This window comes from Erythrolamprus reginae, chromosome 3 (genome assembly GCF_031021105.1).
Source record: "Erythrolamprus reginae isolate rEryReg1 chromosome 3, rEryReg1.hap1, whole genome shotgun sequence".
Lineage (NCBI taxonomy): Eukaryota > Metazoa > Chordata > Lepidosauria > Squamata > Dipsadidae > Erythrolamprus > Erythrolamprus reginae.
In genome coordinates this window covers 138,508,888-138,523,408 of record NC_091952.1, presented here as the reverse complement: position 1 = coordinate 138,523,408, position 14,521 = coordinate 138,508,888, and the positions used below count along the sequence as shown (strand labels likewise).

The following is a 14,521-nucleotide window of genomic DNA, read 5'->3' as shown; positions in this document are numbered from 1 at the left end:
TTTTGCACGATCTGAAGTTTCCGAACACTTTTCAAAGGTAGCCCCATGTAGAGAGCATTACAGTAGTCGAACCTCGAGGTGATGAGGGCATGAGTGACTGTGAGCAATGAGTCCCGGTCCAGATAGGGCCGCAACTGGTGCACCAGGCGAACCTGGGCAAACGCCCCCCTCGCCACAGCTGAAAGATGTTGTTCTAATGTGAGCTGTGGATCGAGGAGGACGCCCAAGTTGCGGACCCTCTCTGAGGGGGTCAATAATTCCCCCCCCAGGGTGATGGACGGACAGATGGGATTGTCCTTGGGAGGCAGAACCCACAGCCACTCCGTCTTATCCGGGTTGAGCTTGAGTCTGTTGACACCCATCCAGGCCTCCAGGCACCGGCACATCACTTCCACCGCTTCGTTGACTGGGCATGGGGTGGAGATGTAAAGCTGGGTATCATCCGCATATTGATGATACCTCACCCCATGTCCTTGGATGATCTCGCCCAGCGGTTTCATGTAGATGTTGAATAGCAGGGGGGAGAGGACCGACCCCTGAGGCACCCCACAAGGGAGAAACCTAGGAGTCGACCTCTGGCCCCCCACTAACACCGACTGCGACCGGCCAGAGAGGTAGGAGGAGAACCACTGAAGGACAGTGCCTCCCACTCCCAACCCCTCCAGCCGGTGCAGAAGGATACCATGGTCGATGGTATCGAAAGCCGCTGAGAGGTCAAGGAGCACCAGGACAGAGGATAAACCCCTGTCCCGGGCCCGCCAGAGATCATCCATCAACGCGACCAAAGCGGTTTCCGTGCTGTAACCGGCCCTGAAACCCGACTGCTGGGGACCTAGATAATCGGCTTCTTCCAAGGACCGCTGGAGCTGGAGTGCCACCACCTTCTCGACAACCTTCCCCATAAAGGGAAGGTTGGAGACTGGACGATAGTTGTTAAGTACGGCTGGGTCCAGGGAGGGCTTCTTGAGGAGGGGGCGCACAAGCGCTTCTTTATAGAGTGATGGAAAAACTCCCCTCCCCAAGGAAGCGTTGGTAATCTCCTGGGCCCAGCTCCGTGTCACCTCCCTGCTGGCCGAAACCAACCAGGAGGGACACGGATCCAGTAAACAGGTGGCGGAACTCACAGCTCCAATGGCCTTGTCCACTTCATCAGGTGTCACCAGATCAAACTCTTCCCAGACAGGTGGACAAGTACGTGCCCCAGTCACCTCGACTGACTCGTTGTCAGTCGACTCTGTTTTACAATTGGAGTCGAGGTCGGCCCGAATCCGAGCGACTTTATCAGCGAAAAACGTGTTAAAGTCCTCGGCACTACTCTGTAAGGGCTCCCCAACTCCCCCCTGATTAAGAAGGGAGCGGGTCACCCTAAACAGAGCGGCCGGGCGGGATTCCGCTGATGCAATCAAGGCGGCATGGTACGTGCATCTTGCCGCCTTGAGCGCCACTTTGTAAGTCTTAATAAAAGCTCTTACAAGTGTTCGATCAGATTCAGACCTACTCTTCCTCCATCGCTTCTCTAGACGTCTCTTCTGGCGTTTCAACTCCCGGAGCTCCTCGTTGAACCATGGAGCTCTACGGGGTCTAGCGCCACGGAGAGGTCGCAAAGGCGCAATCCGGTCAAGAGCCTCTGCTGCAGCCTCGTTCCAGGCTTTCGCAAGGGACTCTGCCGAACTGTGGACAAGTGCCTCTGGAATAACCCCAAGCGCCGTCTGAAAGCCCTCTGGGTCCATCAGGCGTCTGGGGCGGAACATCTTAATTGGTTCCGCCTCCCTGCGGGGAAGGATTGGAGCCAGGAAGTCAAGCCGTAGTAGAAAATGGTCTGACCATGACAAAGGCACTGCTTCTAAGCCCCTTAGTCTCAGACCATTACTCAATTGCTCGGAAAGGAATACCATGTCGGGTGCGTGCCCCCCTTCATGAGTCGGACCCTGTACTACTTGAGTCAGGTCCATGGCTGTCATGGTGGCCATGAACTCCTGTGCCAGCCCAGAGGTTTCGCCGAGTGACGGCAGGTTGAAGTCCCCCAAGACAATAAGTCTTGGGAACTCCACCGCCAACCCGGCTACCTCCTCGAGTAGCACAGGCAGGGCTTTTGACACGCAGCTGGGAGGCAGGTACGTGAGAAATAAGCCCACCTGAACCCCTAAGTCCAACTTCATCAAGAGTGACTCGCAACCCGCAATTTCCGGAGCAATGAGTCCACGTAGGCAAAGGCTCTCCCTGGCTATAATAGCCACTCCCCCCCCCTTCCCTGGGGTCAAGATTGATGCCATATCTGAAACCCAGCTGGGCAGATTTCAGAGAGAGGAACACCTCCCTCTGGGCCCAGCCAGGTTTCAGTAATACATGCCAGGTCGGCCTCCTCATCCAGGATCAGATCCCGGATGAGGAGAGCTTTATTTACCACCGACCTGGCATTAAGCAGCAGCAACCTGAGCCCAGGGCCAGAGTTACACTCATCACCAGTACCCAAGATTGGGCTCACGGAGCCAGAACAAGGGATCGTTATTAAGCAACGGTCCCTCGTTCCCCTGGAACGGCTAACTCCGCGGCCCCCGCCATATCTGCCTCTCCCCAGCAACACAGGAATATTCTGACCCTCTGTCTCCCCAGAGATTAGTGCCCCCTCCCCTCCCGCCTCTCCGGCGTCAGGTGGGCAAAGTCTATCATTCATACTGCTTCCATTTATCACATTCATACCATAATCCCACCCGCCCCAACCATTGCATTCATACCAATCATTCGTCCCATATTTACCCCAATCATCCATTAATTACAAAACCCCCTAGTGATATTAAAATGAATTAAATTAGTGATAATTAAAATACTAATAATATATATCACAATATAAAATAGGAATAAAAAGTTCATAGATTAATAGTTAATAATATAAAATCAGAGCTTAGCTATTAATTAAAGTTGGTAAAATCAGAGCTTAGCTATTAATTAAAGTTGGTAAAGTGCAAAGTTCCGATTGGTATGATTGGGTTGGTGGGGGTGGGTGGGGTTATGGTATGGATGAGTTGATTGATAGTAGTATGGACAGTTGACGGAACAAAGCATTGCATGGACAGTTCTTGGAGAAGATTGAAGGCAAAGTGGATAAAGAAAAGACCTGGTCATGGCTTACAGGTGAAACACTCAAAAAGGAGACAGAAGGACTAATACTGGCGGCACAAGAACAGGCCATTAGAAAAAATAAACAGACGATCCAAAGTGCAGAATCTGTAAAGAAACAGATGAAACAATCGATCACATACTCAGCTGTTGCAAAAAGATCGCACAGACTGACTACAAGCATAGACATGATGCTGTGGCACAGATGATCCACTGGAACTTGTGCCAGAACTACCATTTACCAGTAGCAAAGAACTGGTGGGATTGTAAGCCCGAAAAAGTGGTCAAAAATGAGCAAGCAAAACAACTATGGGACTTCCGACTTCAGACGGACCGAATTTTGAAGCATAACACACCAGACATTGTGATCGTGGAGAGAAAGAAAGTATGGATCATCAACATTGCAATATCAGGAGACAGCAGAATTGAGGAGAAGCAGCTAGAGAAATTAGTGATATACGAAGATCTAAAAATCGAGCTGCAACGACTCTGGAATAAGCCAGTGAATGTGGTCCCAGTGGTACTTGGCACACTGGGCGCAGTACCAAAGGATCTCAGCGGACATTTGAAAACCATCGGAATTGACAAAATCTCCATCTGTCAATTGCAAAAGGCCGCTTTACTGGGATCGGCAAACATAATTCGCCGCTACATCACGCAGTCCTAGGTGCTTGGGAAGCGCCCGACTGGTGATGAAATACAAAATCCAGCATAGTGATCTCGTTTGCTGTGTTGTACTGACATAATAATAATAATTGTTGTACGGAAAATCAGAAACTGAGATACAGTCACTAACCAACACTGTGCAAATCTTCAGCAATGACATCAGCATGGTGTTTGGCCTGGATAAACGTGCCATAGTGGCACTGAAAAAGGGGAAAATCACTGAAAGTGAGGGCATTGAAATGCCAAATGGTCAAACTATCAAGTGCCACCAGCCAGAAGCCTACAGATACTTGGGCATCTTGCAACTGGATAATATCAAGCATGGTCATCTAAAACTGTGATCAGTAAAGAGTACATCCAGACAGGGCCACTGATAGACCAGTATTACTGGGAGTGGCGTCACGGGCCCGGCAAAATTGAAAAATGGGGGGGGGGCGGCGCCCGCCAAAAACTCCCCAAAAAATCCGATTGTGAGAACTCTGCCTCTGCGGAGCTTCTCCGACAACAGCCCCGCACCTTCTTCCCACCCCCGCGAGGAAAGAAGGCAGGGAGGCCGGCAGACAGGCAGCGAGCCCCGATGCCAGCCGCGGAAGGAGTAGTCACCGCGGGGGTGTCTCGGCCCTCCGGAAGCCAAGCCGCGCTGCTGGGGAAGCCGAATTGAGGAAGCCGGGAGAGGGCTGAGCCCGGCCGGCTTCTCTGCCGGTCTTGTGTCCCCCCCGAGGATTGAGAGGGCAAGAGAGCCACGCCTTTCGGCCTCCGGAGGTGCTGGGCCGTGGGTTTGGGGGGGGGCGTGAACACCGCCCGCCGCCCGGAGCCAATAGCTTCTTTTGGGTGGGCGCCGGCTTACTCGCTTGCATTCCTGCTGCTGGTGCTGGGAGCAGGTAAGCGCGAGGGGGAGGCAAGTGGAGATCCAGGTCCCTCTTTTCATGCATCCGCACAGTGAGCCTTTCTTTGGAGTTGCCTCTTTCTTTCTTTCTTTCTTTCTTTCTTTCTTTCTTTTGTTCTTTCTCTCTTGCTCTTTCATTCTTTTTTCTTTCTCTTGCTTTCTTTCTTTCTCTTGCTTTCTTTCCTTCCTTCCCTCCTTCCATTTCTTTCATTCCTCCTCTCTATTTTTATTTCTCTTTCATTCTCTTTCTTTCTTTTCTCTTTCTTTCTTTCTTTCCTTCTTTCTTTCTTTCCTGCTTTCTTTCCTTCTTTCTTGTTTCTTTTTCTTTCTTTCTTTCTCTCTTGCTCTTTCATTCTTTTTTCTTTCTTTTTCTTTCTTTCTTTCTCTTGTTTTCTCTCCTTTCTTCCCTCCTTTCATTTCTTTCATTCTCCCTCTCTATTTTTATTTCTCTTTCATTCTCTTTCTTTCTTTTCTCTTTTTTTCTTTCTTTCTTTCCTTCTTTCTTTCGTTTCTTTTTCTTTCTTTCTTTCTTTCTCTCTTGCTCTTTCATTCTTTTTTCTTTCTCTTGCTTTCTTTCTCGTACTTTCTCTCCTTTTTTCCCTCCTTCCATTTCTTTCATTCCCCCTCTCTCTTTTTTTCTCTTTCTTTCTTTCTTTCTTTCTTGCTCTTTTTCTTTCTCTCTTTTACCTTCCCTTCCTCTATTTCTTCTTTTCTTTCTCCTTCCTACCTTCTTCCCTCCCTTCCTTCAGTCCTTCCTCTCTTACTCTCCCCTTTCATAAGTTTCCTTGCTTCCTTCCTCTGTTCCTGTCCCTTCCCCTTCTTTCTTTCTTTCTTTCCTTCCTTCCTTCCTCCCTCACTCCCTTCTTTCACTCCTTCCTCTCTTACTCTTCCCTTTCACACATTTCCTTGCTTCCTTTGCACCCTTCCTCTGTTCCTGTCCCTTCCCTCTTTCCTTCCTTCCTTCCCACCCTCCGTCCATTCATTCACCCATTCCTCTCTTGATCGCCCCTTTTACCATTCCTTCCTTCCTTCCTTCCTCCTTCCTTCCTTCCTTCCTTCCTTCCTAGCTCACCCTCGCCTTTCTTTCCTTCCTTCCAGATGGGAGTGCCCCCTCAAGACACCTGCCCGACTGCTGGTACCCTGCTTTTTCTCTCCCCTCGTCCTTTCCAGCTCCTCGCCAGTGACTGCCAGGTGTGGGATCCCCTCTCCCCTCGCTAGAAAGCACATGGTTTTGTCAACAAGGCCTCTTCCAAGGGAGAAGTGCCAAGGAGCTGTAAATAAGCCATGCTCCGCCTGACCAATGCCAGGAGGCTCTTTCTTTCCCTTGCCGTTCCCGCTTCTTTCTTTCTCCTGGATGAGTCCACACAATCGGCTTAACCCAGTTCCTGAAATAGCCTATGGCAGTGTTTCCCAACCTTGACAACTTGAAGATATCTGGACTTCAACTCCCAGAATTCCCCAGCTAGCGTTCGCTGGCTGGGGAATTCTGGGAGTTGAAGTCCAGATATCTTCAAGTTGCCAAGGTTGGGAAACACTGGCCTATGGGACCGCCTCGCTTGGCGTGAAGTGGGAAATGATCCCCGGGGGATGGAGTGGCTCGGCAACTTAAAATAGTTTTAAAATGGCGGGGGGGCCCAGACACTTAGGCTGTATGGGGCCCCAAAATTCCTGATGGCGGCCCTGCATCCACAGGACCAGAAAAACTTTGAAGAGCAAACTGAATGGTGGCAACACTATCAAGACTATAAATACTTGGGCCATACCTGTCATTAGATACACAGTTGGCATAGTGAACTGGACTCAAGCAGAGCTGGACAACTTGGACAGGTAAACCAGAAAATTAATGATGATCCCTCATGCACTACACCCCCGCAGTGACGTAGACAGGCTGTATTTACCAAGAAAAATAGGTGGCAGATGACTTTTGCAAGTGAAGCAGACAGTGGAAGAAGAGAAGCATGCATTAACTGACTATGTGAAGGAGAGCAAAGAGTCAGCGTTGATGGAGGTCAACAATAGGAAGCTTCTCAAGGTGAAGCAAACTATAGACCAGTACAGAAAAAATGTAACTCAATGTCGTATGGACAGTTGACGGAACAAAGCATTGCATGGACAGTTCTTGGAGAAGATTGAAGGCAAAGTGGATAAAGAAAAGACCTGGTCATGGCTTACAGGTGAAACACTCAAAAAGGAGACAGAAGGACTAATACTGGCGGCATAAGAACAGGCCATTAGAAAAAATAAACAGACGATCCAAAGTGCAGAATCTGTAAAGAAACAGATGAAACAATCGATCACATACTCAGCTGCTGCAAAAAGATCGCACAGACTGACTACAAGCATAGATATGATGCTGTGGCACAGATGATCCACTGGAACTTGTGCCAGAACTACCATTTACCAGTAGCAAAGAACTGGTGGGATCGTAAGCCCGAAAAAGTGGTCAAAAATGAGCAAGCAAAACAACTGTGGGACTTCTGACTTCAGACTGACCGAATTCTGAAGCATAACACACCAGACATTGTGATCATGGAGAAAAAGAAAGTATGGATCATCGACATTGCAATATCCGGAGACAGCAGAATTGAGGAGAAGCAGCTAGAGAAATTAGTGAAATACGAAGATCTAAAAATCGAGCTGCAACGACTCTGGAATAAGCCAGTGAAAGTGGTCCCAGTGGTACTTGGCACACTGGGCGCAGTACCAAAGGATCTCAGCGGACATTTGAAAACCATCGGAATTGACAAAATCTCCATCTGTCAATTGCAAAAGGCCGCTTTACTGGGATCGGCAAACATAATTCGCCGCTACATCACGCAGTCCTATGTGCTTGGGAAGCGCCCAACTGGTGATGAAATACGAAATCCAGCATAGTGATCTCGTTTGCTGTGTTGTACTGACATAATAATAATAATTGTTGTACGGAAAATCAGAAACTGAGATACAGTCACTAACCAACACTGTGCGAATCTTCAGCAATGACATCAGCATGGTGTTTGGCCTGGATAAATGTGCCACAGTGGCACTGAAAAAGGGGAAAATCACTGAAAGTGAGGGCATTGAAATGCCAAATGGTCAAACTATCAAGTGCCACCAGCCAGAAGCCTACAGATACTTGGGCATCTTGCAACTGGATAATATCAAGCATGGTCATGTAAAACTGTGATCAGTAAAGAGTACATCCAGAGGACCAGAAAAATTTTGAAGAGCAAACTGAATGATGGCAACACTATCAAGACTATAAATACTTGGGCCATACCTGTCATTAGATACACAGTTGGCATAGTAAACTGGACTCAAGCAGACCTGGACAACTTGGACAGGAAAACCAGAAAATTATTGACGATCCCTCATGCACTACATCCCCGCAGTGACGTAGACAGGCTGTATTTACCAAGAAAAATAGGTGGCAGAGGACTTTTGCAAGTGAAGCAGACAGTGGAAGAAGAGAAGCATGCATTAACTGACTATGTGAAGGAGAGCAAAGAGTCAGCGTTGATGGAGGTCAACAATAGGAAGCTTCTCAAGGTGAAGCAAACTAAGGACCAGTACAGAAAAACTGTAACTCAATGTTGTATGGACAGTTGGCAAAACAACTGTGGGACTTCCGACTTCAGACTGACCGAATTCTGAAGCATAACACACCAGACATTGTGATCGTGGAGAAAAAGAAAGTATGGATCATCGACATCGCAATCCCAGAAGACAGCAGAATGGAGGAGAAGCATCATGCAGTCCTAGGTGCTTGGGAAGCATCCAAGTGGTGATGAAATATGAAATACAGCATAGTGATCTCATTTGCTGTGTAATAATAATAATAATAATAATAATAATAATAATAATAATTATTATTATTATTATTATTATTATTATTATTATTATTATTATTATTATTTAGATTTGTATGCTGCCCCTCTCCAAGGACTATTATCATGAGGGGAAACTAAAATGAATTGGAGGGAGGAAGCACACACCTACCTCCTTTAAAAAGTTTTTTACTATCTGTGAGCAATCATGTCCCTTGGCCACTCTGAAGCAATGCAAGAGACTCCTGTCCCAAAGGTGCTTTTTCAAGAGGCAACTGGACTTTCTGGAAACCAAGTTGCCTTTTGAAAAAAGCACCTTTGGGACAACCATGACCTGAATGACTGAAGAATCCCCTTAGACAAAAAACTCCTGTGCTCAGTGAACTGACTAAGCACCCTTCCCTAAGGTGACCAGACATCACGCTTTTGGTGGGACAGTCCCACTTTTTGATGATTTGTCCCACGTCCTGGGGCCTTTGAAAAATGTCCTGCTTTTTTTTAAAGTTCTCCTCCTCCGGGGCTGTGGCAGGAACCTTTAAATGGTGGTCCGGAGGCAGCCGTGCAGCTCCTCTGCCCAAGGGAGGCTCAGGATGTGCTGGTCGCCTCAGCCTCTTAATCTGGGGGCAGCTTCAAGCGGGGGGGTACTTTGGGGCTGGCACTGAGCCATCAAACGATGCGGGGGGCCACCTGCAGCTGCCCCTCTCCTTCAGCCCCACCCTCCCAAAGGGGTGCCCGGGGGGGCTGCAGTGTCCCAGCAGATTCCATCCTCTGGGCAGGACAAAGGGAAGATCTGGAAAGACAGGGAGGAAGGAAGGCAGGCTTGAAGGCGGCAGGTATTTGTGGAGCAATTCTTTTGCTTGTTCCTCAGGCAGTAGCTGAAGCGCTCCACAAAAGCTTCAAAGAAAGCTGCAGTCCCAGCTGTGAAGAGGGGAGGGAGAGGAACAAAGACCTCAGATTCTGAGGCAAATACCATCTCAGACATCCCACACACAAACCTTGGTCAAGGGTCTCGGGCTGCCTCATTATGCGGCAGACAGAACATACGGGTTGCCAGCTGGTCTCTGGGAAAACGTGCGAGAGACCCTAAGGACTTGAGGAATCATATTTCTCTTTTCATCCACAATGAGAAAGAGAGAGGGAGGAAGGAAGAGAGAAAGAGAGAGAAAAAAGAGAGAAAGGGAGAGAAAGAAAATGACACAAAGAAAGAGGGAGGGAGAAATAGAGAAAAAAGGGAGGGAGAGAGAGAAATAGAAAGGGAGAGAGAGAGAGATAAAGAGAGTGAGATGGAGGAAAGGAGGTAGAGAGAGAAGGAAAGAGAAATAGTGAGGGAGAAAGAGATAAAAAAGAGAGAGAGAGAAAGAGAAAGAAAGAGGGAGAGAAAGAGAGAAATAGAGAAAAAGGGAGGGAAGAAAAAAGAGAAACAGAGAGAAAAAAGAGGAAGGAAGGAGAGAGAGAGACGGAAAAAGAAAGATATATGGGGCAAATTGATCTAAGGATTGCTTCTCCTGGGTCAAGAAGGGTAAAGTGACCAGATTTTTACAGTTGGTAAAGAGGGACACCATTGACAGAGGGAGGGGGGCTTGATTAAAAATTTGGTCCATATAGGCCAAATTTTTAATCAAGCCCCCCTCTCTCTGTCAATGGTGTCCCTCCTTACCAACTGTAAAAATCTGGTCACTTTACCCTTCCCCACCCAGGAGAAGCAATCCTTAGATCAATTTGCACCATTTAAAGATATTAACTGGTCTTACTCACCTCACAAGATATCCTAAGGAAATCCAGATTTAAGGAAAGATCACATGCTCCCAGACAGACAGTAAAGAAATCAGACAGAGTGGAAGCTTGCATCCTGCCTCTCAACCATTTCTTCTATGGCTATGCCAGCCCGTATGTAAATAGCTTTTAATCCAACCAATCCCTCCTCCCAAGGTCTCTCCAAGTAAGCTTGTTCTCTCTTTTCGGTCTGAGTAGGTATAGCCAGGGCTGCCGATAGACTGGTATTACTGGGAGTGGCGTCAGGGCCCCGGCCAAATTGAAAAATGGGGGGGGGGGCAGCGCCCGCCAAAAACTCCCCAACCCAGATTGCGACGAACTCTGCCTCTGCGGAGCTTCTCCTCCGACAGCAGCCCGCACCTTCTTCCCACCCCCGCAAGGAAAGAAGGCAGGGAGGCCGGCAGACAGGCAGGAAGCCCCGATGGCAGCCGCGGAAGGAGGAGTCACCGCGGTGGTGTCTTGGCCCTCCGGAAGCCAAGCCGCGCTGCTGGGGAAGCGGAATTGGGGAAGCCGAGAGAGGGCTGAGCCCGGCCGGCTTCTCTGCCGGTCTTGTGTCCCCCCGAGGATTGCGAGGGCAAGAGAGTCGTGCCTTTCGGCCTCCGGAGGTGCTGGGCCGGGTGTTCGGGGGGCTGTGAACACCGCCCGCCGCCCGGAGCCAATGGCTTCTTTTGGGCGGGGCGCCGGCTTACTCGCTTGCATTCCTGCTGCTGGCGCTGGGAGCAGGTAAGCGCGAGGGGGAGGCAAGTGGAGATCCAGGTCCCTCTTTTCATGCATCCGCTCAGTGAGTCTTTCTTGGGAGTTGCCTTTCTTTCTTTCTTTCTTTCCTTCTTTCTTTCTTTCTTTCGTTCTCTCGTTCTCTCTTGCTCTTTCATTCTTTTTTCTTTCTCTTTCTTTCTTTCTCTTGCTTTCTCTCCTTCCTTCCCTCCTTCCATTTCTTTCATTCCCCCTCTCTATTTTTATTTCTCTTTCATTCTCTTTCTTTTTTTCTTTCTTTCTTTCCTTCTTTCATTCTTTCTTTCTTTCCTTCCTTCTTTCTTTCTTTCCTTCCTTCTTTCTTTCTCTCTCTCTTGCTCTTTCATTCTTTTTTCTTTCTTTTGCTTTCTTTCTTTCTTTCTCTTTCTTTCTCTCCTTCCTTCCCTCCTTCCATTTCTTTCATTCCCCCTCTCTATTTTTATTTCTCTTTCATTCTCTTTCTTTCTTTCCTTCTTTCTTTCTTTTGTTTCTTTTTCTTTCTTTCTTTCTCTCTTTCTCTCTTGCTCTTTCATTCTTTTTTTCTTTCTTTTGCTTTCTTTCTTTCTCTTGCTTTCTCTCCTTCCTTCCCTCCTTCCATTTCTTTCATTCCCCCTCTCTATTTTTATTTCTCTTTCATTCTCTTTCTTTCCTTCTTTCTTTCTTTCTTTCTTTTGTTTTTTTTTCTTTCTTTCTTTCTTTCTCTCTTGCTCTTTCATTCTTTCTTTCTTTTTCTTTCTTTCTTTCTCTTTCTTTCTCTCCTTCCTTCCCTCCTTCCATTTCTTTCATTCCCCCTCTCTATTTTTATTTCTCTTTCATTCTCTTTCTTTTCTCTTTCTTTCTTTGTTTCTTTCTTTCCTTCTTTCCTTCTTTCTTTCTTTCGTTTCTTTTTCTTTCTTTCTCTCTTTCTCTCTTGCTCTTTCATTCTTTTTTCTTTCTCTTGCTTTCTCTCCTTCCTTCCCTCCTTCCATTTCTTTCATTCCCCCTCTCTCTTTTTATTTCTCTTTCATTCTCTTTCTTTCTTTCTTTCTTGCTCTTTTTCTTTCTCTCTTTTACCTTCCCTTCCTCTATTTCTTCTTTTCTTTCTCCTTCCTACCTTCTTCCCTCCCTCCGTTCCTTCAGTCCTTCCTCTCTTACTCTCCCCTTTCATAAGTTTCCTTGCTTCCTTCCTCTGTTCCTGTCCCTTCCCCCTTTCTTTCTTTCTTTCTTTCCTTCCTTCCTTCTTTCCTCCCTCACTCCCTTCTTGCACTCCTTCCTCTCTTACTCTCCCCTTTCACACCTTTCCTTGCTTCCTTTGCATCCTTCCTCTGTTCCTGTCCCTTCCCTCTTTCCTTCCTTCCTTCCCACCCTCCGTCCATTCATTCACCCATTCCTCTCTTGATCGCCCCTTTTACCATTCCTTCCTTCCTTCCTTCCTTCCTTCTTCCTTCCTTCATAGCTCGCCCTTGCCTTTCTTCCCTTCCTTCCAGATGGGAGTGCCCCCTCAAGACACCTGCCCGACTACTGGTACCCTGCTTTTTCTCTCCCCTCGTCCTTTCCAGCTCCTCGCCAGTGGCTGCCAGGTGTGGGATCCCCCTCCCCTCTCCCCTCTCTAGAAAGCACATGGTTTTGTCAACAAGGCCTCTTCCAAGAAGGGAGAAGTGCCAAGGAGCCATAAATAAGCCAGGAGGCTCTTTCTTTCCCTCGCCGCTCCCGCTTCTTTCTTTCTCCTGGATGAGTCCACACAATCGGCTTAACCCAGTTCCTGAAATAGCCTATGGCAGTGCTTCCCAACCTTGACAACTTGAAGATATCTGGACTTCAACTCCCAGAATTCCCCAGCCAGCGTTCGCTGGCTGGGGAATTTTGGGAGTTGAAGTCCAGATATCTTCAAGTTGCCAAGGTTGGGAAACACTGGCCTATGGGACCACCCCGCTTGGTGTGAAGCGGGAAATGATCCCCGGGGGATGGAGTGGCTTGGCAACTTAAAATAGTTTTAAAATGGCGGGGGGGGGGAGACACTTAGGCTGTATGGGGCCCCAAAATTCCTGATGGCGGCCCTGGGTATAGCTAACCAAAATACAGTTAAACTTAGCAAGCTGTTGTGCCTTGCAAAAATAATCAAGATCCAAATCACTTCCCCCTCTATTAAAAAACTGAACTGGTTTACCAGATTATCTTTTTCTATATGGTGAATAGATTCTAGATAGAAATAGATGCTACATCTGCACCCTGGATTCACTGCCTCTATGTTATCTGAATATTTGTTCTTGAAAATTTATAACCTATGATGAAATAATTGTTGGTAATTGGGGATCACCATACAGGGAGCAGAAATGAATCCTTCCTGTTCTGTTATTTTTATTTGAGGCCTTTACATATCTGAATACAGCAGAGAGCCTCTTGAGATCTTCGGAATACAAGCATAAACTCATTAACCAATTTGAGGTGTCTGTTTTGTACAGCCTGAAGGGAGAGGTAAGACAATTGTTTCTGCTGTAGCCATTTGCGTACTTTGCATACTTCTCTGGATTATTATTATTATTGTTTATTATTATTATTATTATTATTATTATTATTATTATTATTTAGATTTGTATGCCACCCCTCTCCAAAGACTCAGTAAATACAGTAAAGCCCACTAGAATATCCAGTTCTCTACAGCTGCTCAGTCTTAAGTACAGTTGTCATTTTGTGATATGTTTTTGTCTTTATGTCGAAGTGCTTGACTTGCTATAACAAAAATACTTCCTTTAAAAAAAAAAAATACTTCCATTGCCATTTCTAATGATCAGCCTCTTCCTACATTTAGATTTATTAAAGAAATTGCCTCAGAAGCTTTTTACAATTTGTTCATTGCTTTGTTAGGTACAACATACCTCTTGATCTTGCTGGTTTTTTACAAGGCTTCTTTGATATTTATTTATTATTTATTTATTATTTAGATTTGTATGCCGCCCCTCTCCGTAGACTCGGGGCGGCAGATATAATTCTGCTATATCCTTTATCTCCCTTCCTCTGCTCCCTCCCCCATCTCTGGGGCACCGATGAAAATGGAGGAGATAGATAAGAAGCAGGTAGAAGATCTTATATAGGTGCTGTGCAGAGATGGGCTGCTAAGGTGGAGCGGTGACATGTGCTCGCCCCCGTGGCTCTGAGTGCTAGCGGAGTCCAGCACAATTATGCTACTGCACCTGGGTATGGTGCACCTGCATGTCCGCGTATGATTTCGCTACCTGCCCAGGTGCAGTAGCATAATTGCACTGGACTCCACTAGCACTCAGAGCCACGGGGGCGAGCACACGTCACCGCTCCACTTTAGCAGCCCACCTCTGGTGCTGTGTCTTCTGCTGCTACATTATATAAGGATATATAAAAATAATTTCATAAATGTTCTTAGTACAGAAGAAGCCTCATGATTTTTTCTTGGCTGATATTCTTGTGTTTTAAGTATATTTAGCCATGCTGCAAGATCATGATTTTATGAGGAGAGGGATTCACACATTTTTAGGCATCATAAAAGAGATATACAAAAGAATTATCAATTTCTTTTATTATTGTCTAT

General features: G+C 46.9%; 1 protein-coding gene across 1 annotated transcript in view; it reads left to right on the top strand.

Annotated features, from left to right (window-relative positions):
• Window positions 1-14,521, top strand: part of ADCY10 (adenylate cyclase 10) — a 253,408-nt gene that overhangs the window by 162,301 nt on the left and 76,586 nt on the right. The window contains exon 26 of the mRNA XM_070748580.1: window positions 13,327-13,434. Within this exon, the coding sequence (XP_070604681.1) occupies window positions 13,327-13,434 (108 nt within the window). The remainder of the gene's footprint in view (window positions 1-13,326; window positions 13,435-14,521) is intronic.